At 45.2% G+C, this 18,078-nt stretch overlaps 1 protein-coding gene across 3 annotated transcripts in view; it reads left to right on the forward strand.

Moving 5' to 3' along the window:
* Positions 1-291: 291 nt before the first annotated feature.
* Positions 292-18,078, forward strand: part of ME3 (malic enzyme 3) — a 168,412-nt gene continuing 150,625 nt past the window's right edge. The window contains exons 1-2 of one of the 3 annotated variants that reach the window (XM_072969037.1): positions 292-569; positions 940-1,137. In XM_072969037.1, the coding sequence (XP_072825138.1) occupies positions 955-1,137 (183 nt within the window). In that variant the 5' untranslated portion in view covers positions 292-569; positions 940-954. Of the gene's footprint in view, positions 570-644; positions 780-939; positions 1,138-18,078 lie in introns of those variants that run through there. The other 2 variants (XM_072969034.1, XM_072969036.1) reach the window with 2 other exon arrangements.

Genomic DNA, 18,078 nt, shown 5'->3' on the forward strand with positions numbered 1-18,078 from the left:
TCCTATCTGTGCTGTCCAATCCCAGAGCTACTAAGTGCAAGTGGCTCATGACTATGTGATATGCGGCTAGTGTGACCGAGGAACTGAATTTTAAATTTTATTCCATTCAATTTGCTTAAATGTACAGAGCCACGCATGGCTAATGGCCATTGTGCCGGACAGGACAACGCAGCACTGAGCACTGGGTGCCGAGGATTTCTTCTTGGAATCCCGAAGCCAGGACCTTATCCAAATGGTGGGATTGTAAGAGGGTATGTTCATCCTAAATGCTAAGCCCTTCTGTGCATTCGGCTTGTCAAGGTGCAGAGGCTCTGAGGCATCCTGAGCTTTATTTTGTCGCTGGGGAGGCACGTGCCCACGGCTGTGAGGCGCCCCACGCGCGCCCTCAGGAAGCCCCGCACTGCGAACAAAGGTTTAGGACCGCTCTCTCCTGAACGCACCAGCCTCGCTCGCTCTCGGCTGCTGGCGCGGTCCAGCCATTGGCAGGAGGGGAGTAACGGCCCCGCAGCGCCTCGCCCCGCCTGTCCCGCAGCCCAGCCGCGTGGACATCAGCTCGGGGCGCAGCGCAGGTGGGCTGGGGAAACAGGGGACCAAGGCGAGCCACCGAGCGGGTTTGGAGGTTCGGGTACCTCTCTCCGCGCAGTCACCTCTTCTCGAGGATGGCGGCGGGGGCGGCGCGGGCTATCGCCCGCACCGGATCTGCTTCCTGAGCTTGCTTTCGCTTTGCCCGGAGCTTGGCGAGGCCGGTGCACCGCCAGGGAGAGGAGAGAGCCGTGCAGGTGGCCGCGGGGGAGGGGCTGGGGTCGGCGCCTTTAACCCCGCGGGACACCTCTGCCGTCTCCCCGAAGACGCGTCCCTGGCTCAGATCGGTGCCCCGCGGGGCGCGTGGGTCCTGGCTGGCCGGAAGGCGCCCCTGACCTTGGTTTCTCCCCGTGCCAGGTCTGCGCAAGGACCATGGGCGCTGCGCTGGGCACGGGCGCGCGGCTGGCTCTTCTACCGGGCCGGGCCTGCGGCGCGGTCCCACGCTGGGCGCCCCCTGCGCCCGCCAGAAGCTGCCACTCCAAGCCCGGCCGGGCGCGCCCTGTGCCCCTGAAGAGGCGTGGATACGATGTCACCAGGAACCCGCACCTCAACAAGGTAACGGTCCCAGAGGGTAGGATGGTCGAAGCTGCTATCCTGTGGCCGGCAGGAGGGGCGCCCCGCCCCCTGGGCCAAAGGAGGATCCTCCCAGGCACCCTTCCAGAGGGCTTTCCATTTTTGCCTTGGGGAGGCTTGGTGTAACTCTGTTTGTTTTTTTTACTACCCCTCTTCTGTGTGGGAAGAGGTGACCAGGAATGCAGGGAGCCTAATTTCTTCTGTAAGAATAAATGTAGACTGGGTTAAGGTCCTTACGGCCAGTCCAGCTCGGGGTCAGATCTCCCCTTGATGCTTACTAATTCTGTTAATCTTAGGCAGTTCATTTAACCTCAGTCAGTCCAAGTTTCTTATCTGTAAAAGCAAAACAGTTGTCTCGGAAGTGTTGTGAGATTTAAAGGGAAAATGAAGGTAGAGTTCTTAGTGCCGTACTTAAAACCCAGTGAGAACAAATGTCAACTAAGGTTATAATTATTCTGAGAAAAAGATTAATTCGAGCAAGGACAAGAAAGTCTAGGATTATAGAACGTTTAGACCTTGAAAGGACATCAGAGATCCTAATTCAAACCTCTCCTTTTACAAATGAGGAAACAAAACAAAGGGAACTTGCCCAAGGTCACTAGCTACTTAGTTCTGGCTGTGTCACTGGAATCTAGACCTCTGGCTTTTGAGTCAAGTTCAACCCACTGCTAACACAGTGCCTAAGAGCACACACATTTGTTTCTGGGAGTAGAGTTTAGTGTCATTGGTATTAAAATGCAGGAAGCAAGAGACTTGGATTTGAGGCCTGTCTCCTGATACCTCCTCAAATTAACTTGATCATCTCATTAAATTTCTCTGAGGTTCAGCTTTCTCCTGTTTAAACTGGCTATTATGACAGATTCACCATTCCTACCTCATTCAGTTATTTTGACAATCAAATGAATAACTGAATTTGAAATCATATTTTAAACCATATCAAATGCTTGATAAACAAGTAATTACTACAAAATAAAATTGTTAATAATTTCTTTGAATCGGGATTGTGGCATTCCAGTGAGGAAATACTTGTGAAAAGGTGTTTTTGAGAAATAGGAATAATTGTATAAATACTAAGTATTGTGATTTTTTTTCCTACAGAATTAGTAGAAGCTAAGAAAGAAATTTTTTCTCTCAACCTCCACATATCACACTATGCCCCCTGATTACCCCCAAAGAAACCCTAAATCCTGTGTATATTACTACTTTGGGATAGATAAGGTGCTTTATGAGTTTAAAATTTACTTTAGTAGCAAATGTTAGAAAACTCAACTCAAACTGGCTCAGCAAATAAAAGCCTTCTTTAACTAAATATCTGGAGGAAGGGAGAGTTGCAGGCAGGGTTGATCCAGCAGTCCAGGTAGCATCCCTAAGGATGCAGGTTCTCCCCGGCTCCCTGCTCTGCTTTTGCAGTGTCAGCTGCATCCTCAGACTCCATCCAGTAGTCTTTCACAGGCCCCCTCGTCTCCTTTTCTCACACCACACCATACAAGACACTTTCTTCTGGTAGCTCTTGTAGAAGATAAAGGACATTTTCTCTAAAGCCTCAGAAAAAATCTATCTCATGGATTCTGACTGAACTCACTTCCATTCCCAAACCAATCACCATAACTTAAGTCAGTCAGGACTCACTCCTGGATTTAAAGATAGAGTTTAGGTAAGGGGCACCCATACCAACTGGTTTAAAATAAAGGGGATGTGGTCCCTGCCACCAGTAAATCTGCATATTGTCATCAGAGGGAGGAGGGATAGGTGCTGGAAAGCAAAATAATAAATTCCCACTACAGAATGATTGTTTTAACAATAATTGCTTTAGAAATACTGGCATATTGCCAGTTAGCACTTAATTCTTTTGAAATAGTTTTTAAAAAAGGACTTGAATGTCTTTTTTTTTTAGCCTTAGGTTTATGATCCCCTGAAAGCTGTCTTGCCCCATCACTTGTCCCTGATGTAAATGTTTTTCCTCCTAAATAATATAAATGAGACATTGTCCATAAATCTAAGGGACCTGACCTTTCCATGATGTTGAAGATTTTTTGTATATCCTTGAAGTCAGCTGATGCTGGTCTGGGGTGAGGAGGGTGTCTAGCGTGATGATGAGAGAGAGCTTGCTGGCCTCCCCCATTCGCCCTTGGGGGAGAGGGGAAACAATGCAGGGAGGGAGCAGCACTGCCTGGGAGCTGCCCCTCACTTCCGCCTGGAATGCCACCCGCTTGCTGTCCTGCTGACCTCCAGCGCCCAGAGAGTTTCCAGGGAAGGCTTGGAGCTTGGCACTTTCCATGAGCCAGATGGGGAGACTTGCTGATTTAGAACAACTGAGGTTCTCACTGAGAAAACAAGAGAAGGGCAGTTCTGAAAGGGAGCTGTGCCTAGTGGACGGATCTGCAGGTGGATTTTTTTCTGTTAGACTCCAAGCTCCTCCATAGCTGGGACTGAGTTTGATGCATCTGTGGCTGGCACTGGTTAGTTTCTGAAGAATCTAGCAAGGGCATGAACCTGAAAATTAACTTTACATTCTTGAAATGTTCACAAGGTTTGCCTCTTGCTTTTGAAAGATAACGTGAGGCATTTAAGTTGAAGCTTGAGGGCAGAGGGTTGTCAGGAGATGAAATTCTCCAAGAGAAAAAGAGCTATTGAACGGGCCAAGCATCACTGCTGTTGTGTATCACTGGGTCTGGTCCCAGCTTTGCCATAATCTCTCTGTGTGATCTGTGAAGAGTCTTGTGAGCCTCTCTGCCCATGTCACACCACTGCTATGAGGATCATGAAAGACCCCTGTGAAATCATCTTGAAAACTGTAAGGCCCTAAATATTAGATGACCATGTTGACAAGTTCCAGAATCAGGGTTGGAAGGTCCCTTAGATATGATCTAGTCTGGAATTGTTCAGACTGTTCAAACTATGGGACATGAAATTAGCTTAGGGTCTAACCAGCATTTTAATTTAAAAAAAATGGGTTAGAATAGAATTTAAAAATAATAAATGCATTAAACCTAGGATTGTACCAAATCACCATGTGAAATGCTGATTTTTCGCTGTAGGTTTTCATAAAAAATGTTTTTGAAAACCACTGTTCTCATTTAGCATCTCATTTTCAGATGAAGGGACAGGCTGAGAAATCAAGCGACATCACAGAGATTGTCACTGGTTGCAGAAGTGGGCATAAGAAGCCCACCTCCTGATTTTCAGGCCACTAACTTGTGATGGCACTTCTCCTTTGTATCTGCTTCGGCTGATTTAGGCATGTTCCTGGCAGAACTGGAACTAGATAAGTCCAAGTTCCCTACAGGAGTCTAGTTTCTGATTGATTCAGATTCACCAATGCATCAATTTCTCCTCCCCCTACTTTTTTTTTAACTAATACTGTGTCTTTCTTCTAAAATTTAATTAATGACCTCTTCTGTTATCCATGTGGATTGTGGCAACAGAGTAAATCTTGGATACATATTATAAGATATCAACTGTATTTTACTTATATTAAACAGGCAATTACCCCATTTTATAGAGTATCATCCCCATCCTATTCATGTAGCAAGTGAGCCATCAAAACATTGCCGGCCTCTGCTTACCTCTGGCCTGTTTCGGGAAGGGCTGTTCTAGTCCCACTGCCCAAACTAGACTTGGTTTCTGCCCCTCCTCTGCCCCATTGTCTTATCACATATTGTTTCCATCTGGCACTGAGCGCTCTGTCTTCATGGCTGGTTAGCTTGTTTTCCACACTAGCTAGACCCTGAGCACCTTGAGGACAGAGACTGCCTTGTCACTCGATATTCTCCATAGCTGACTTGAGATGCTCAGTAAATATTTTCTCTTTAAATAATCTCAGTTGAGCCATAACCACCTTTCCTCTCAACTTTATGAATCTTAACATCCCTACTTTACAGTTAGCCTAATGCTCTTGTTGCCTGGAGAAGTGTCTACAAATAGCCCTTTGGGAGGAGACACACCTACCTGACCCTAATCTTCCCCGACTTCAGGGCTTTTCACTGAAGGGATGTATTATTTCCCAGAGTGCGTCAGCCTCCTCCTTTGGCCCACATGCCAACAAGGATTCTTGCCATAAACTTCCCTCGACTTTTCACTTGCTTCTCTGCAGTTTTTTGATATCTTGAGCTTGATGGCCAGGGCAGCAATGAGTGAAAGGTGCTCGGTCCAGTCACTGGATATGGGCCACCACATTTCATGCAGTGGGACCCTCAGAACCTGCAAGACACTGTGGTCCCTTCCCACGTGGACTGGGTGCACTTAGGTTAGTGCACGTGTAAAGGCCTGGCAGCCAGCACTGCAGTGTTGGCTGCACATCTGAGGCTGCACAGGTTTCAGCTCAATCCCTTCTGCATGCAGTGGTGATTTACTAGTCTTCCACACAGCTGGGATTTGCCTTCGACTAAAGTATATGTTTTTGTTCAGTGCCAGCTTAGAACTTGATCTTGCCTCCTTTGGGTTGAGGGGAGCCTGTCATCACACACTTGGCTCATTGATCAGTCAGGAGATGATGGCTGGATTGTTTGGAGGATTAGAAGTTTGTTGGTGATGCTGTTTTCTGCCACAAAGGCAGATAATGTAATGTGTCTTCCGGAGACCTCTGCTTCGGATGCGAGGTTGGGCTGGCCCCCTTTGATTGATAAAAAGCAATGAATTATTGAGTAAACAATAGTTCCATAAACAGCAGTTTGCCCTCGACCTCTTGTGCAATGAATCAGAACACTGAAGCTCAAATACTGTTTGGATATTTTAAGAACAAACAAGCAGAGGCAGGTTGGAATTAAACCCTTCCCTATCGAATACTGTCCTGGCTTCATGGGATTGATAACGTTTGGTGTCAGGTCTTTGTGGTTGGAACAGCTAAAAGAACTTATATTAGGTAGGCTCAAGATTAGGCAACTGTGACAAAGCAAACCCCAGACTCAGAGGCTTAAGCAGAATAGAAGGGTATTTCTCTCATAAACAAGTCTGGGTAGGCAATTGCGGGTTGGTATGTGGCTTGATTTTGTTGCTCTGCTATCCTCAGTGTGCATCCTACAGTTCATTGTCCAAGATGGTTGCTCTAGCGTCTGCCATCAGTTCCATACAGAAGCCAATCAGAAGGGGAAATGCACAATTTGGACGTTGCAAATGTCACTTCCATTCACATCCAGTTGGCCAGGCTTGGTCACATGCCATACCCAGCTGCAAGAGAACCTGGGAAATGTAATTGTTAGCCAGGCACCCAATATTGGGCTAAAAATTCTATACCATTAAGGAAAAAGAGAATGAATGTTGAGGAAACTGCCACAAAATACTTTTCTGAAACTTTCATTTTTTTACTGCCAGTTTTATTCCAACCTTTAAAATTCATCAGTTTCTCTACAGCCTCTCTACCACCAGCCTTGTTCACTCCTTCATCATCTCTTTTGTAGATTAGGCAAGTGCCTCCTCCTTGGTCTCCCAACTTCAGGTCCTGTTCCTTTCAATCCACTCCTTTGTGTCTGTTAACCACACCTTGAGAGGTTAAAGTCTTGCACATATCCTTAACCTCTCCCTTTCTTTCAGACCCCATATCCAGTCCACTGGATAATATCCAGTCCACTGGGTAGTCCTGTCACTCTGTCTTGAGACCAGATCTGGAATCCAGCCTCTGCTCATCCTGGGTCCCACCCTGACCTAAGGTGCTGACAGTTCTCTGTGGGACGAGTGCAGCAGCCCCCTTGCTGGTCTCCCTGCTGCCATGCATGTTCCTCTTGTTTATTCTCCACACAGCAGCCAGTGTGATCCTTTTAAAACTAAGTTTGATCATGTCACTCTTCTGCATGATTTCACCCTCTCTGACCTCATCTTCTGCTACTCTTCACCCTCACTTGCTGCCCAAACCATGCTGGCCTCCGTGCTGTTCCCTAAACACCGCAAGCATACTTCTACCCAGAGTCTTTGCACAGGCTGTTCCCTCTTCTAGAACACGTGCCCCCTACGTAGCCACATGGTTAACTCTCTCACCTTCTCAGTGAGACCTACTCCCACCAGCCCGTGTGAAGTTGTAGGCAATCCTTTCAACCTTCTTGGTCCCCTTACTGTGGCCTACTTTTCCTCCATAGTATTTGATACTTCCTGACATACTATTTCATTTTCTTACTTCCCATGCTTTTTGTTTGTTGTTTGCATTTCCCCTCTATAATATAAGCTCCATTTAGGCAGGGATCTTTGTCTTATTTGTTCACTGATGTATCAAGGGACTTAGAACAGTGCCTGGTCCATAGTTTGGTACTCAGTAAACAGTTATTGAATAAGTGAATCAGTCAGAGAGACATCTGCTGAGGCTCCTCTCTCTCATCCCTTCCTTCTCCCCTCCCCCTTCCCCCAAGCCCCCTTCTTTTACTCTGGGGTCTCTTCTTCCCCCTCTGTGGGGTTTACATGCCTAAGAACACCTGTATCCAGAGTGTGGATAAATCTCACATCAGATCTTTGTGTGCCCAGAGGCTCACTTTCTGTTAAGACTGGAGAAGCACAACACAGATGTTTCCCTTTGTTATTCTCCATTTTACCATCATTAAACCAAGCCTGGAAAAAAGAGGCTCTCGTCAGGAGACACAGGTGGTGCCTTGACACCAGAGATGATTGGAGACACTCTTGAGGCCCACAGAAAAAAACAAAGGGAGGGTGTCTAGGGAGTGGACCAGTGGTAGAAAACCCCAGCTTCGGTCAGGATCTCCAACTTCCTAGAACTTCCACCCTGTACTTTGGGTCCTGGTAGCCCCCATCCCTACTATGGAGTTTGACTCCTCCTGCTGCAATGTCCCTGGAGAAGACCAGGGAAACCATGTTATGGACTCAGTGTCTCCCCATGCCACGTGTTGAAGCCAGACCCCACGATGGATGATATTTGGTGGTGGGACCTTTAGGAGGCAATTAGACCTGAAGGTGAAGCCCTTATGATGAGATTAGCGCTCTTACAAAAGAGACGGGCGAAAACCTCGTCTCCTCCCCCAATGAGAAAATACATTGAGGAAACAGCCGTCTGCAAGCAGGGAGGATGGTCCTCACCAGGAACAGAACTGGCCACACCTTGGTCTTGAACTGCCAGCCTCCAGATCTGTGAGAAGTACAGATCCGTTGTTTAAGCCGCCCTGACTATGGTATCTTGTTATAGCAGCCCAAACGGTCTAAGACATCGTACTGGAAACTGCCTCACATCCGAGGGGTCAGAAAATCAAGGAAGTGTGGGATGGGATTCCAGAAGCACAGGAGGAAGGTTTGCCACTCTTAGAACCTGAAGTTGATGCTCAGCAAGTGTTTCTCATAAACATGTTATAAATAGTCGAATTGTTCTCCAAAGACGGCATATTATGCATTAGATTAGCATTTGTGTGATCATTATGAAGATTTCAGAAATGTTGGCATACATTTATGAATCCTTAATTCAAAATGCAGAATACCAAGTAGCATCTATATCCATAAGCATTACTGTAAAAAGATGTAACTTTATAAAAAGACTTGAAAGTAAATGTGTGAAAATGATTATGTTGGGGCAGTGGAATTATGGGAGATTTATTTCCTCTTTATATAATTTTCTTTAACGTTCCATTGTTCTTTAATGTTCTTCAATTTTAGATTATAGTTTCTATTGGGAATTGAGTTTCTAGAGCCAAGTAAATAACATTCAGACCAACTTGTGGAAGTTGACCCGTCTGTAACACAATGGTGGCATTATGACCCTGTGAAATCCCTCTAAAATAGTCTTATTGCGAAATTTGCTTGCATATAATTAGTTATCTTCTAGAGGCAATATGTTTAGATTCATGTAATAAAATGTTAACATAGGAACCTGCCACCTGTTCTCAAAACAGTTGTAAACAGCAGTAACTAGATTCTGTAAGCAACAGCACTGGAGGGCAACCCCGTACAGAAATACACGTTGTCTGGCTCAGACCTGGGCCAACTGGCATTGAAGTCAATCTAAGTCTGGACCGTCTATATGGAGTTTCTGTGGATTCTTTTTCAGGCTCATCTTCAGTCTCTGTTTTTAGTTTCTCTTGGTCCTCTTGGGCCTTTGTAGGCTGTGGAGGTTATGGCTTGATTTTACTTTGCATTTTTAGTATTTCTACCAAAGTTTTCTTTTATCATGGACTCTCTTCTTTCCAAATGCTTATAGAGATAAGGGGGAAGAAAGGCCTTTTGATGCATATGGCCATCGCAAAGGGGTCACTAGTGTGCAGCACTTTTGTTTGCAAGGGCGTTACTATAGTCAGCCTTCAGACCTTCACTTTGATGTGTTGAGAGTACACAGGGAAATCCTTTGGGGTGGTGTCCACTGCCTCTCTGACGGAGAGCACAAAAGATGCTCTATGATTGTGTGATGAAAATCTGAGAGAGAGCCTGCGATTGGGGTGCCAGGGTCAGCGGTTAAAAGCATGCATTCATTCTGTACCCAAATGGTTGCCTGGCAGCCTGATGAAAACACAGTTCCTACCAAAAGGACACAGTAAAGAGTGAAATGTACTCAGTCACTTGAGGAGAGAGATTTTTGGTGGAAGGATCATCAGCTTTTGAGGAGCTTGAATAAGAGAAAATCAAAGCTACCGTTTCTTTTAAAAGCGTTATTGAAAGCTGGAGGGACCATCGGGGATAGTATTGAATGATGAGCAACTTGAGAATATTAGCTTTTTGAAAGCATTTTGTCTGGGTTCTGTGTTGTTGCTTGGTAGTGATCTACATGAAGCCCATAGCATGATGGTCCTGAAGCACACTCCCCTGCGGGGTGGAACTCTGGAGAAGGCAGGCTCTGTTGGTTCCTTTGTTTTGTTTTGCCTGTTCTTTCAGAAAACAGTAGGAGGAAGCCCATACCTGCACAGGGTGGACACCTTCTGAGTTGCTGAGCTGTCTGGTGATTTTCCCAATGAGAGAGAGGCTTCCAAGTTCCCTCAGGACTTAAGTGGAGATGGGGGTCTCCAGGCACAGCAGACAGCCCCCATCCTCCCTTTCTCTGGTTTCTGAAGGAGGTGTTGAGGATTCTAGCCCAGATTCGTATTACACCGAGTTTCCTTCGGTAGTGGAATGCCTTATGGAGGGAGCCCAAATCATACTGATTAGAGCTGGCTTTTTTTTTTTTTTTTGGATATATGATGTGCCAGGAATTGTTCTAAGCAGTTTGTACACATGAACTCATTTAATACAATATCACAACGCTTTGACATACACTGTTACATCACAGAGGAGAAATCTGAGATGCAAGGAGGTTAGCTGGGTTAGCTAACTTGCCCAAGGTTGATTAAACAGCTCATAGTGGCAGAGCTGGGTCATAAACATAGGCCATCTGGTTTCAAGGCGCACATTCCTCACCCCCTGTGCTGCACTGCCACTTCCTGTGTGTAGGTGCCCTCTCACTGAGCCTGGCATGTAGAGTCTGATGCTCTGGGGCCTCGCCAGGTACAACAGGGGGCGTTCCTGCTGTGGCCCTCTGATGGGCTATGATCACACCCACTGGATCTCCTAGAATCAGAATCTGGGAGTTGGAGGGAACTTAAATATCTCTGGATCCCTTCTCTTTGCTCTCTAAATGTGTATAATTCTCCCCAAGACTCATTTTTTTTATTTAGTACATTTATTCATTAGACATTTGCTATTGTATTTTAGACAGTGGGACCTTAATGGTGAATATGACACGTCTGTTGCCTTCAAGGAGCTTATATGTAAGAGGGGTCGGGGGAGCAGTTAGTAAGCAGACAGTTTCAGTTCAGAGGCCGGTGTAATGAGGAGCATATGGACTAGTGCTGTGGGAGCTTGGGAGAGGGGTGCAGAAACCCTCCCTCTGGCAGTGTTGTCAGAGCCGACACCATGGAAGAGGAGGAGTTGGCAGATGAAGGTGGTGGAGGAAAAGCTGTCAAGGTCAAACCATGAAAGGAAATGGCTTTCTCTCTGAAAGCAGCCACCTTTTGTGATTGTGCAGCCATTGAGCAGTAGACCCATACTTTCTTTATAAAGGACCCCATTTTCAGAGAGCTAAATAATATTGTAAAAACCTCTAATTCTATAAGTAGAGTTAATAATATATCTCCAGGACTGTGACATGCCTTTGATTTTGTTCTTTCCCTTGCTTTTGTATTGCCTGGCTCCCGGGGGGCACCATTCACATTGGGTTCATTTATCAAAATCTTTAGCGTACTTCAGGGCTCAGCTCTCCAGGGCCACCTCTGCCATGCTGCTTTCCTTGATAATGCCCCATGGAAACGCCTCTGCACTCCTCTGGCATTTAGCTTGTGTAGTCGTGGCTCTTTTCCACATTTGGTCTCAGTATACATTTACAGTATGTGTGTCTGTCCCCGTCTTGACATCATCTTCAGAGCCAGGACCCCGTCTTAGGCACTGAATGGCCAGCACAATGCCCTCTTCATAGTGTACTTTCAATAAAAATATGTGCATGAGTCATATTTCATATTCCCTCCTGGACAAATCAGAAACCACTCTGGTGAAGACTGATAACACATACCCCCATCTGCTGTCTCTTCTAAAAAGATGGTGATAATATAACTATATTTATATCTCTCTATGGGGCTTGGAGGATTTTGAAAGCCAAGAGAAATCTTTTATTTTGGTCATATAAATTTCAGGAATGCATTTCTATAAGAGAATTTTCTGCTTTGATGCTATGCCAGGTGCACATCATCTAAAGAATAGTACCTTTATGATCAGATTATTTATTCTCATCCTTGAAGCTGCTTTAATGACACTAGATTTAGACCTGCTGTAACTAGCAACAAGTTAAAGGATTCTGGAGGCGAGGAAAAGCAGTCAGCTAGAATCAACTGTATGTGACACCCCACCCCACCACTACCACCAGCAGCACCAGGGCGCAGCCTATGACCAGATATTAGGCAGCAGAGCACACTGGCTATGATCTAGGGATTTGGAGTCCAAGAAGCCCAGGGTCCAGTTCCAGCTTAGCCATTCACTAGATGTGGGATCTTGGGAAAGGCCCTTCATCTCCCTAAGCCTCAGTTTCCACATCTGTGAATGGGATGATAATAAAATATACCCACTTCACAAGGTGGTATTATGATTCAATGAAATAATGTATGTAAAGCACATTGTAAGTGCTTGATTAATTCTCAACGAAGCCACATCTCTAAAAGTTTTGCTCCATTCCTAACATAGTGCAAAGCCCTGTGTGGACCTCAGAAGAAGTCACAGACTCAGTAGGGTTTGGACCTGGTCCTTGTCCCTCTAGAGCATCCAGTCCAGAAGGAGAGGGGAAGACTGAGGGATCCATTCTCATTGTCCGTGGGCTTGGATACACCTGATTGGCAGAGACTTGATAAGAGAGGAGTGAGTCAGGGAAGAGGCAGGTTGGATAGGGTCTTTAGTGATAATTTCTGGGTACTTGATGGAGCTTAGGCTGGATGATCGAGACATTTGTCTAAAAGAAACTGAAATGAAAATGTATTTCTCAGCAGAAAACTCAGTAGTGTTTGAAGAGCTGGTACTTCTGAATGTTGAAGCTGCTGTTGAAGGAAGTGGTTGCCATTATCCTTGTAAGGAATCTCAGGATTTTGCCCCCAAATTTTGGTACATTCTAACCAAGGTTTTTAAAACTAAGACTGATCCAAATTTAGATGAATCTTTTTCATCGGTCAACCTATCTGTCATCTACCTCTTATCTATCCATCTACCTATCATCACTATAGCACTCCCAGTCTCATGAGATCATGATAACAAGACAGCAAGACAAGAGAATGTCTGCTCTGGTAGTTTAGCACTGCAGTAAAAAAGTTCCCTCAAATCCAGCCAAAGAGGGCATGGTGTGGCTGAGTCTGCTTCACCTGGCCGGGAGTTTAAAATAGTCCTCCATTCTCCATGCACTCTGCTGTGGGTAATGAATACATAAGTGCACTGGCATGTTTTAAATGAGCATCTCTCCCCTGTTAGAGCCCAGGATGAGCATGTCCCAAAAGACTATTAAGAGGTCACCTTGTCCAGCCCTTTGTCTTTGAGCAGATACTGTCCTAACATGTTACCACGTTTCACAGATAAGGGTTCGGAGGCCCAGAGGGGTTGCACGTCCTGCCCAGGAAGTGAGTTTTGGGGGGGTGACTCTGGCCGTCTCTTCGCCCCACCTGTCTTTGAAAGGTAGCACTCTGCCTGCTCTCCTGAAATAGTGCCTGAGTCAGCCTCCGTTGATTAGGCAGAGTGCTTTTAAATCTCCCCTGGAAAGGAGATGGGTTAATATTAAACATTACCGTAAACTGCAGACCTAAACACCTGCTGGCGCCGCCCCGGCTGTCACTCCTGTGTGTCCGTTTCCGAGGGGTGGACATGCTCCTGACTCCCATCTTTGTCTCAGTTTTTCTTTCTCTGCAGTAACGTGATCTTCAAGACAGTTCACAAATCATTTGACAGAAAGCTCAGCCCTCACGTCATACCCTCCCTTCTTATCTCTTTTATTTTATTTTTGGGCTCTTCTAGCCCATAATTATTTGTTTTGACTGGTGAAATCACTGTGGTCACAGGGCAGTGAATAGCAATGCAGTTGCCGCCTGATAAAGCAGGTGCAGAGAGAGATGGTGTGAAGAAAAGCCTATTAACAGCCATTTTTAGAAACAAGCTTTGAAATCCGCCTGTCAGAGCTGCAAGATGTCCCCTTTTCTCACACTCCAGGAGCTGGCGGCAGCTTCTCCTCCTGTCTGAGGAGCCACAGAAGCACGTCTGCCTAGCCAAGCGTGTGGGAGAGGAGGGCCTGGGTGCCGGTGGGACAGTTGGCCAGGCGGTGCCAGGAGGGAGGGCCTGCCGAGAGAGGGGTGGTCCAGCCTCCTGTAACCAGCCGGCTGTGGTCTGCACAGCCCTGAGCATCCTCATCAGCTGCACAGAGACAGCCACCTCCTCTGGGACTCGTAATTGCTGGAATAATAATATTAGAAATAATAATAAATACTCACCCAATGCCCTGCACTCCAGGTGTTCTTATAGGTGCTTTACATATATTATTCCCAAAAAGAGAAAAAAATTATGAAAAAGATACTTTGCCTACCATTCCCTCACCTCCTGTTTCCATGGCCTCCCTTACAGATTTCTATACAAGACACCCTGAGGGTCTTCATGGTATCTCTAGGATGCCCAGGGCTGCCAACCTAAGGGACCTTTTTATCTTACAGAATCCAGCTTCCTGTCCTGGATCTCATCTCTTCTTAACTTTTTCCCTGCCTCCCCATCCATCCATCCAACCATCAAATGTTTATTGAGTGCCTACCATCTACCGGGCATTGTTAGGTGTTGGGAATAACACAGTAAATGAGACAACTCTGACCCTTTTCCTTGTTGAATATATAATCTAGTAAGCAAAGAACAAAAGTATCCAGATGGTTATTAGTGGTAGAGGAGAAACGAACAGGGTATGGTGTGAGAGAATAGAGGGTCTACTTCAGTGGGAAAGGAAGACCTCTTGAGAGGTGATATTTGAGAAGACACCTAGAGAAGGAGGAGCCAGCGTGAGGAGAAGCCAGGGTGAGAGTGCTTCAGGCAGAGGGAACAGCACGTGTAGAGCTGAAGGCAAAAAACAACTTGGCGTGCTTGGCGGGTTCTGGAAACTGACAACAGGCAGTCTAATGGGAGTGTGGTGAGCAAGGGTCGGGGGAGGATTGCCTAAAATCAGGGTAGGGAGAGTTCAGGGGTCTTAGTTCCATGTAGGACCTTGGTGTCCATGAGATATGAGCTGGGTTTCACCCTCTGTAAATCAGGACGCTATTAAGTTGTTCTAAGCAAGAAGTGACACGATCAGCTTTACATTCATAAAAGACGTCTCTGGCTGCCTCGTGGAGAACAGACTGGAGGGGCAGGAGTGGAAGCAGGAAGCCCAGTTCTCTGCACCGCAGAAGCGGGAGCGAGAAGGGGTGGGATGTCGGAGCCCGGGACAGGAGCGAGGTGGTTGGACTGGAAATAGAGTCTGAAGGTAGGGTGACAGGACATGTGCCCCTGTGTCCTTCTTTAGATTCACCCGGACTCAGTCTGTATTTTCCCTGCTGTGCCACCCCCACCCCCTGCACACAGTTATCACCACTGTTTATTTCAGTTCCTTCCTATCTTCCTCAGCAAACTTCATCATAACAAGAAAATGGAATGTTTGTATTTTACCTTTGGGGCTTCCTGACTGGTCACCTCATTTGACCCCCACAAAAACCTTGTGAGGCAGGCATTATGACCTTTGTTTTACAGGGAGACATTGGGGCCCTGAGAACCTAAATGAGTTGCCTGTGGTCTTCTAGACAGTGAGGGACAGCAACAAGATTCAATCCTGATTTCCTCAATCCTGAGACCATTCAGGTTTATTCAGGAACATCTGTTGAACATCTACTGTGTTCCAGGCACTGTGCTGGGTTCAGAAAATAAAGAGATTAATCAGTCATGTTCCTTGCTCTCAAGGAACGTAGAGTTCAAAGGAAGAAACAAGACAAGCTCATAAATATGATGCAGTATAATAAGTTTTATATTATATTAAATATAAAGTTTTATATTATATTAAAAGTATGTTATTAATAATGTCCAAGTAATTTTTACCTTGGTGGAGAGAAGAAAGTTTGTATTTCTTTAAGTGGGTGACTTTTGATCCTTATAATAAATTACGTAGATAATGTGTTGTATAAAGTGAAAAGGAAAATTCGCTCTGACCTCTATCCTGAGGCAACTACTTATTTTTCTTGGTGTGTCAGTGCTAAGACCTTAAAGACATACAGGGATTCCCTGGTGCATGAAGTGGGGGAAAGATGTTCCAAACAGATAAAGCAGAACCACATGGTACGGGAGGGGCTGCAGGTGATTCTGAAGGAGGACGGGTGTGTGCAGTGACGGGGCTGGATGGCAGGCGAGGCCAGACCTGGGTGTGGGGCTGCTCTTTGCCTGGGTGATGAGTTTGCCCTTAGTCCTGAAGGTGAGGGGGACACTAGAAAGGGACACTATGGACAGTTCACTGTGATCCCAGAGAGGGGCCAAGAGCGGAGGGAGATGAGGAGGACCTGGTGTGGCCAGTGGTGTGGTGGCACAGATGTGAGAGGTGCCAAGGACGGAGAAGACTGTGTCCCTTCCAGAGCTCCTTGACCTCCATAGTAGCAGCAAAAGGAGTCCAAGATTTATTGTCAACTTTCCAAAAAAAAACCCTAATGGAAACATTATATTTTTCTACCATAAATTTATACAGCTTAATCAGGATATCACATTCCTTTGTCTTTGCCTAGAATTAAACAAAATAAAGCTATTAATACTGATGATTTCATGCCAGTATCACAAGTTCTGCCTGCCAGTTATGTGGGTCTTAAACATTGGAAAATAAATGTAGTATAAATGAAGGATTTTTTCAAAACATGAAATTCCTTAAGGAGTACTTTGGGACTGCTGAAAACTTGATGAATTACTGACTTGTGCTCTTGTTTTATGTTTAATGTTTCTATGTTTTATGTGTTTTATGTTTTATTGTGAATATTGGTGTCATTGACCTCTATCTAACTAACCATCCTTGTTCTGGTGCTGTTCTCGTAAAGCAACACTCTGGTTGTAATTTTATCTCCTGAAGTGAAGAGAAGGCACTGACTCACTGAGTACATGATCACATTACTGGCATTTTTGTCATTATGGGGACACTGCCCAGCCTCCCTTGCGGAATTGGCATCACTGCCCTCCCGTCACAAAGACATGAGTGAGATGTTTAATGCCTGTGGGAGCTCAAGGGACTTCCTTCTTCTGTGTTTTCCCTCAGGCCCCTGGAAAAGCAGTAATTCCTTACATTGAAAATGGAGAGAATGTTCACAGTTTGGAAAGCATATTTTCTAGATGAAAATGTCTTTCTTCTGGGTATTTTTATTTGTTTATTTGTTTGATTTTGAGAAGACTTTAGTAGAATAGAAACAAGAATTTGAGGTTCATGCAATACGAACCTTCCACAGATTTGGCCCTCCGTAGGCAAGTATTGTCACTTTCTCCATTGGATTGGATTTTAGCTTGCCTTTCTCTTTGCTGAGTCCTGGTTTGTCTATGAACCGTGATCCCTGGAGAAGGAAAATAGAAAATCAGAATCTTGCAGGGACAATTTTCTTGGCTGATTTGACTCAGTATCAGCCACTTGTCTAGGTAAATAACTTCTTAAAGGTCTTTAAGAAGAGGTGAGGTTTTAATAGAAACAGCGATAAGGATACCATAGTAAGCCAGCTCTTGTTTTCTGCATAGTTTCTGGTGTCATCTGAGCAAGGTGATCTTGTCACATCACACACGTTGTGACTCTAATCATGAAGCCATGGACAACAATAGAAAGTTCAGTGATGAAAACAAGTTTCCCAGAATGAAATTCCTGGGAGGCTAGTAGTCTTAAGATTCTTGCAAAATCATAATAAGTCTTTGGTCTTGCACAATGGGTGTCCCAAGTCTTTGATCTTGTGTAGCTTACTCTGTGTAGTATAACTCCAGTGGTCGTCTTTAATTCACTTCCTCTTCAAAAGAGTGGATTTTTATAAGGGGGGCTGAACAATATAAACATTTCATAATACTGTAGCTTCAAAGAAAGAAGGCTGTAAACACATTTGCATCCATTTAGCTGATGGTTTATAGATCTGAGGGACGCCTAGACTCCTGTGTTCCATGGGGAAGCATTTATCCCATTGGCTTTGCCTCTGAACTGTAGCTTCCCTCAGCCCACTCAGAGAGGAAATGCTATATTAGCATCTTGGTCAGATAACCTTTTTTGAGGTATTTTTATTTGGTTTTTGTGTTATAATTCTATATCTGCCTTAAACTGTTTAGTTAATTTTACTGTTGGTTTCTTATTTTCCTTACTCAGTGTGAGTGAGAAAACTTTTCTCCTGCTTTCTTCTTTCCTACTTGGTGTCGGGACATGGTATTCGGTCCATTAGAGTTGCATAAGGGTCATTGAAAATTATACTTAATTTAAATATATATTGTGCATTCATTCTTTTACAGTGC

The sequence above is a fragment of the Vicugna pacos genome, chromosome 10 (genome assembly GCF_048564905.1).
Source record: "Vicugna pacos chromosome 10, VicPac4, whole genome shotgun sequence".
In the NCBI taxonomy this organism is placed as follows: Eukaryota; Metazoa; Chordata; class Mammalia; order Artiodactyla; family Camelidae; genus Vicugna; species Vicugna pacos.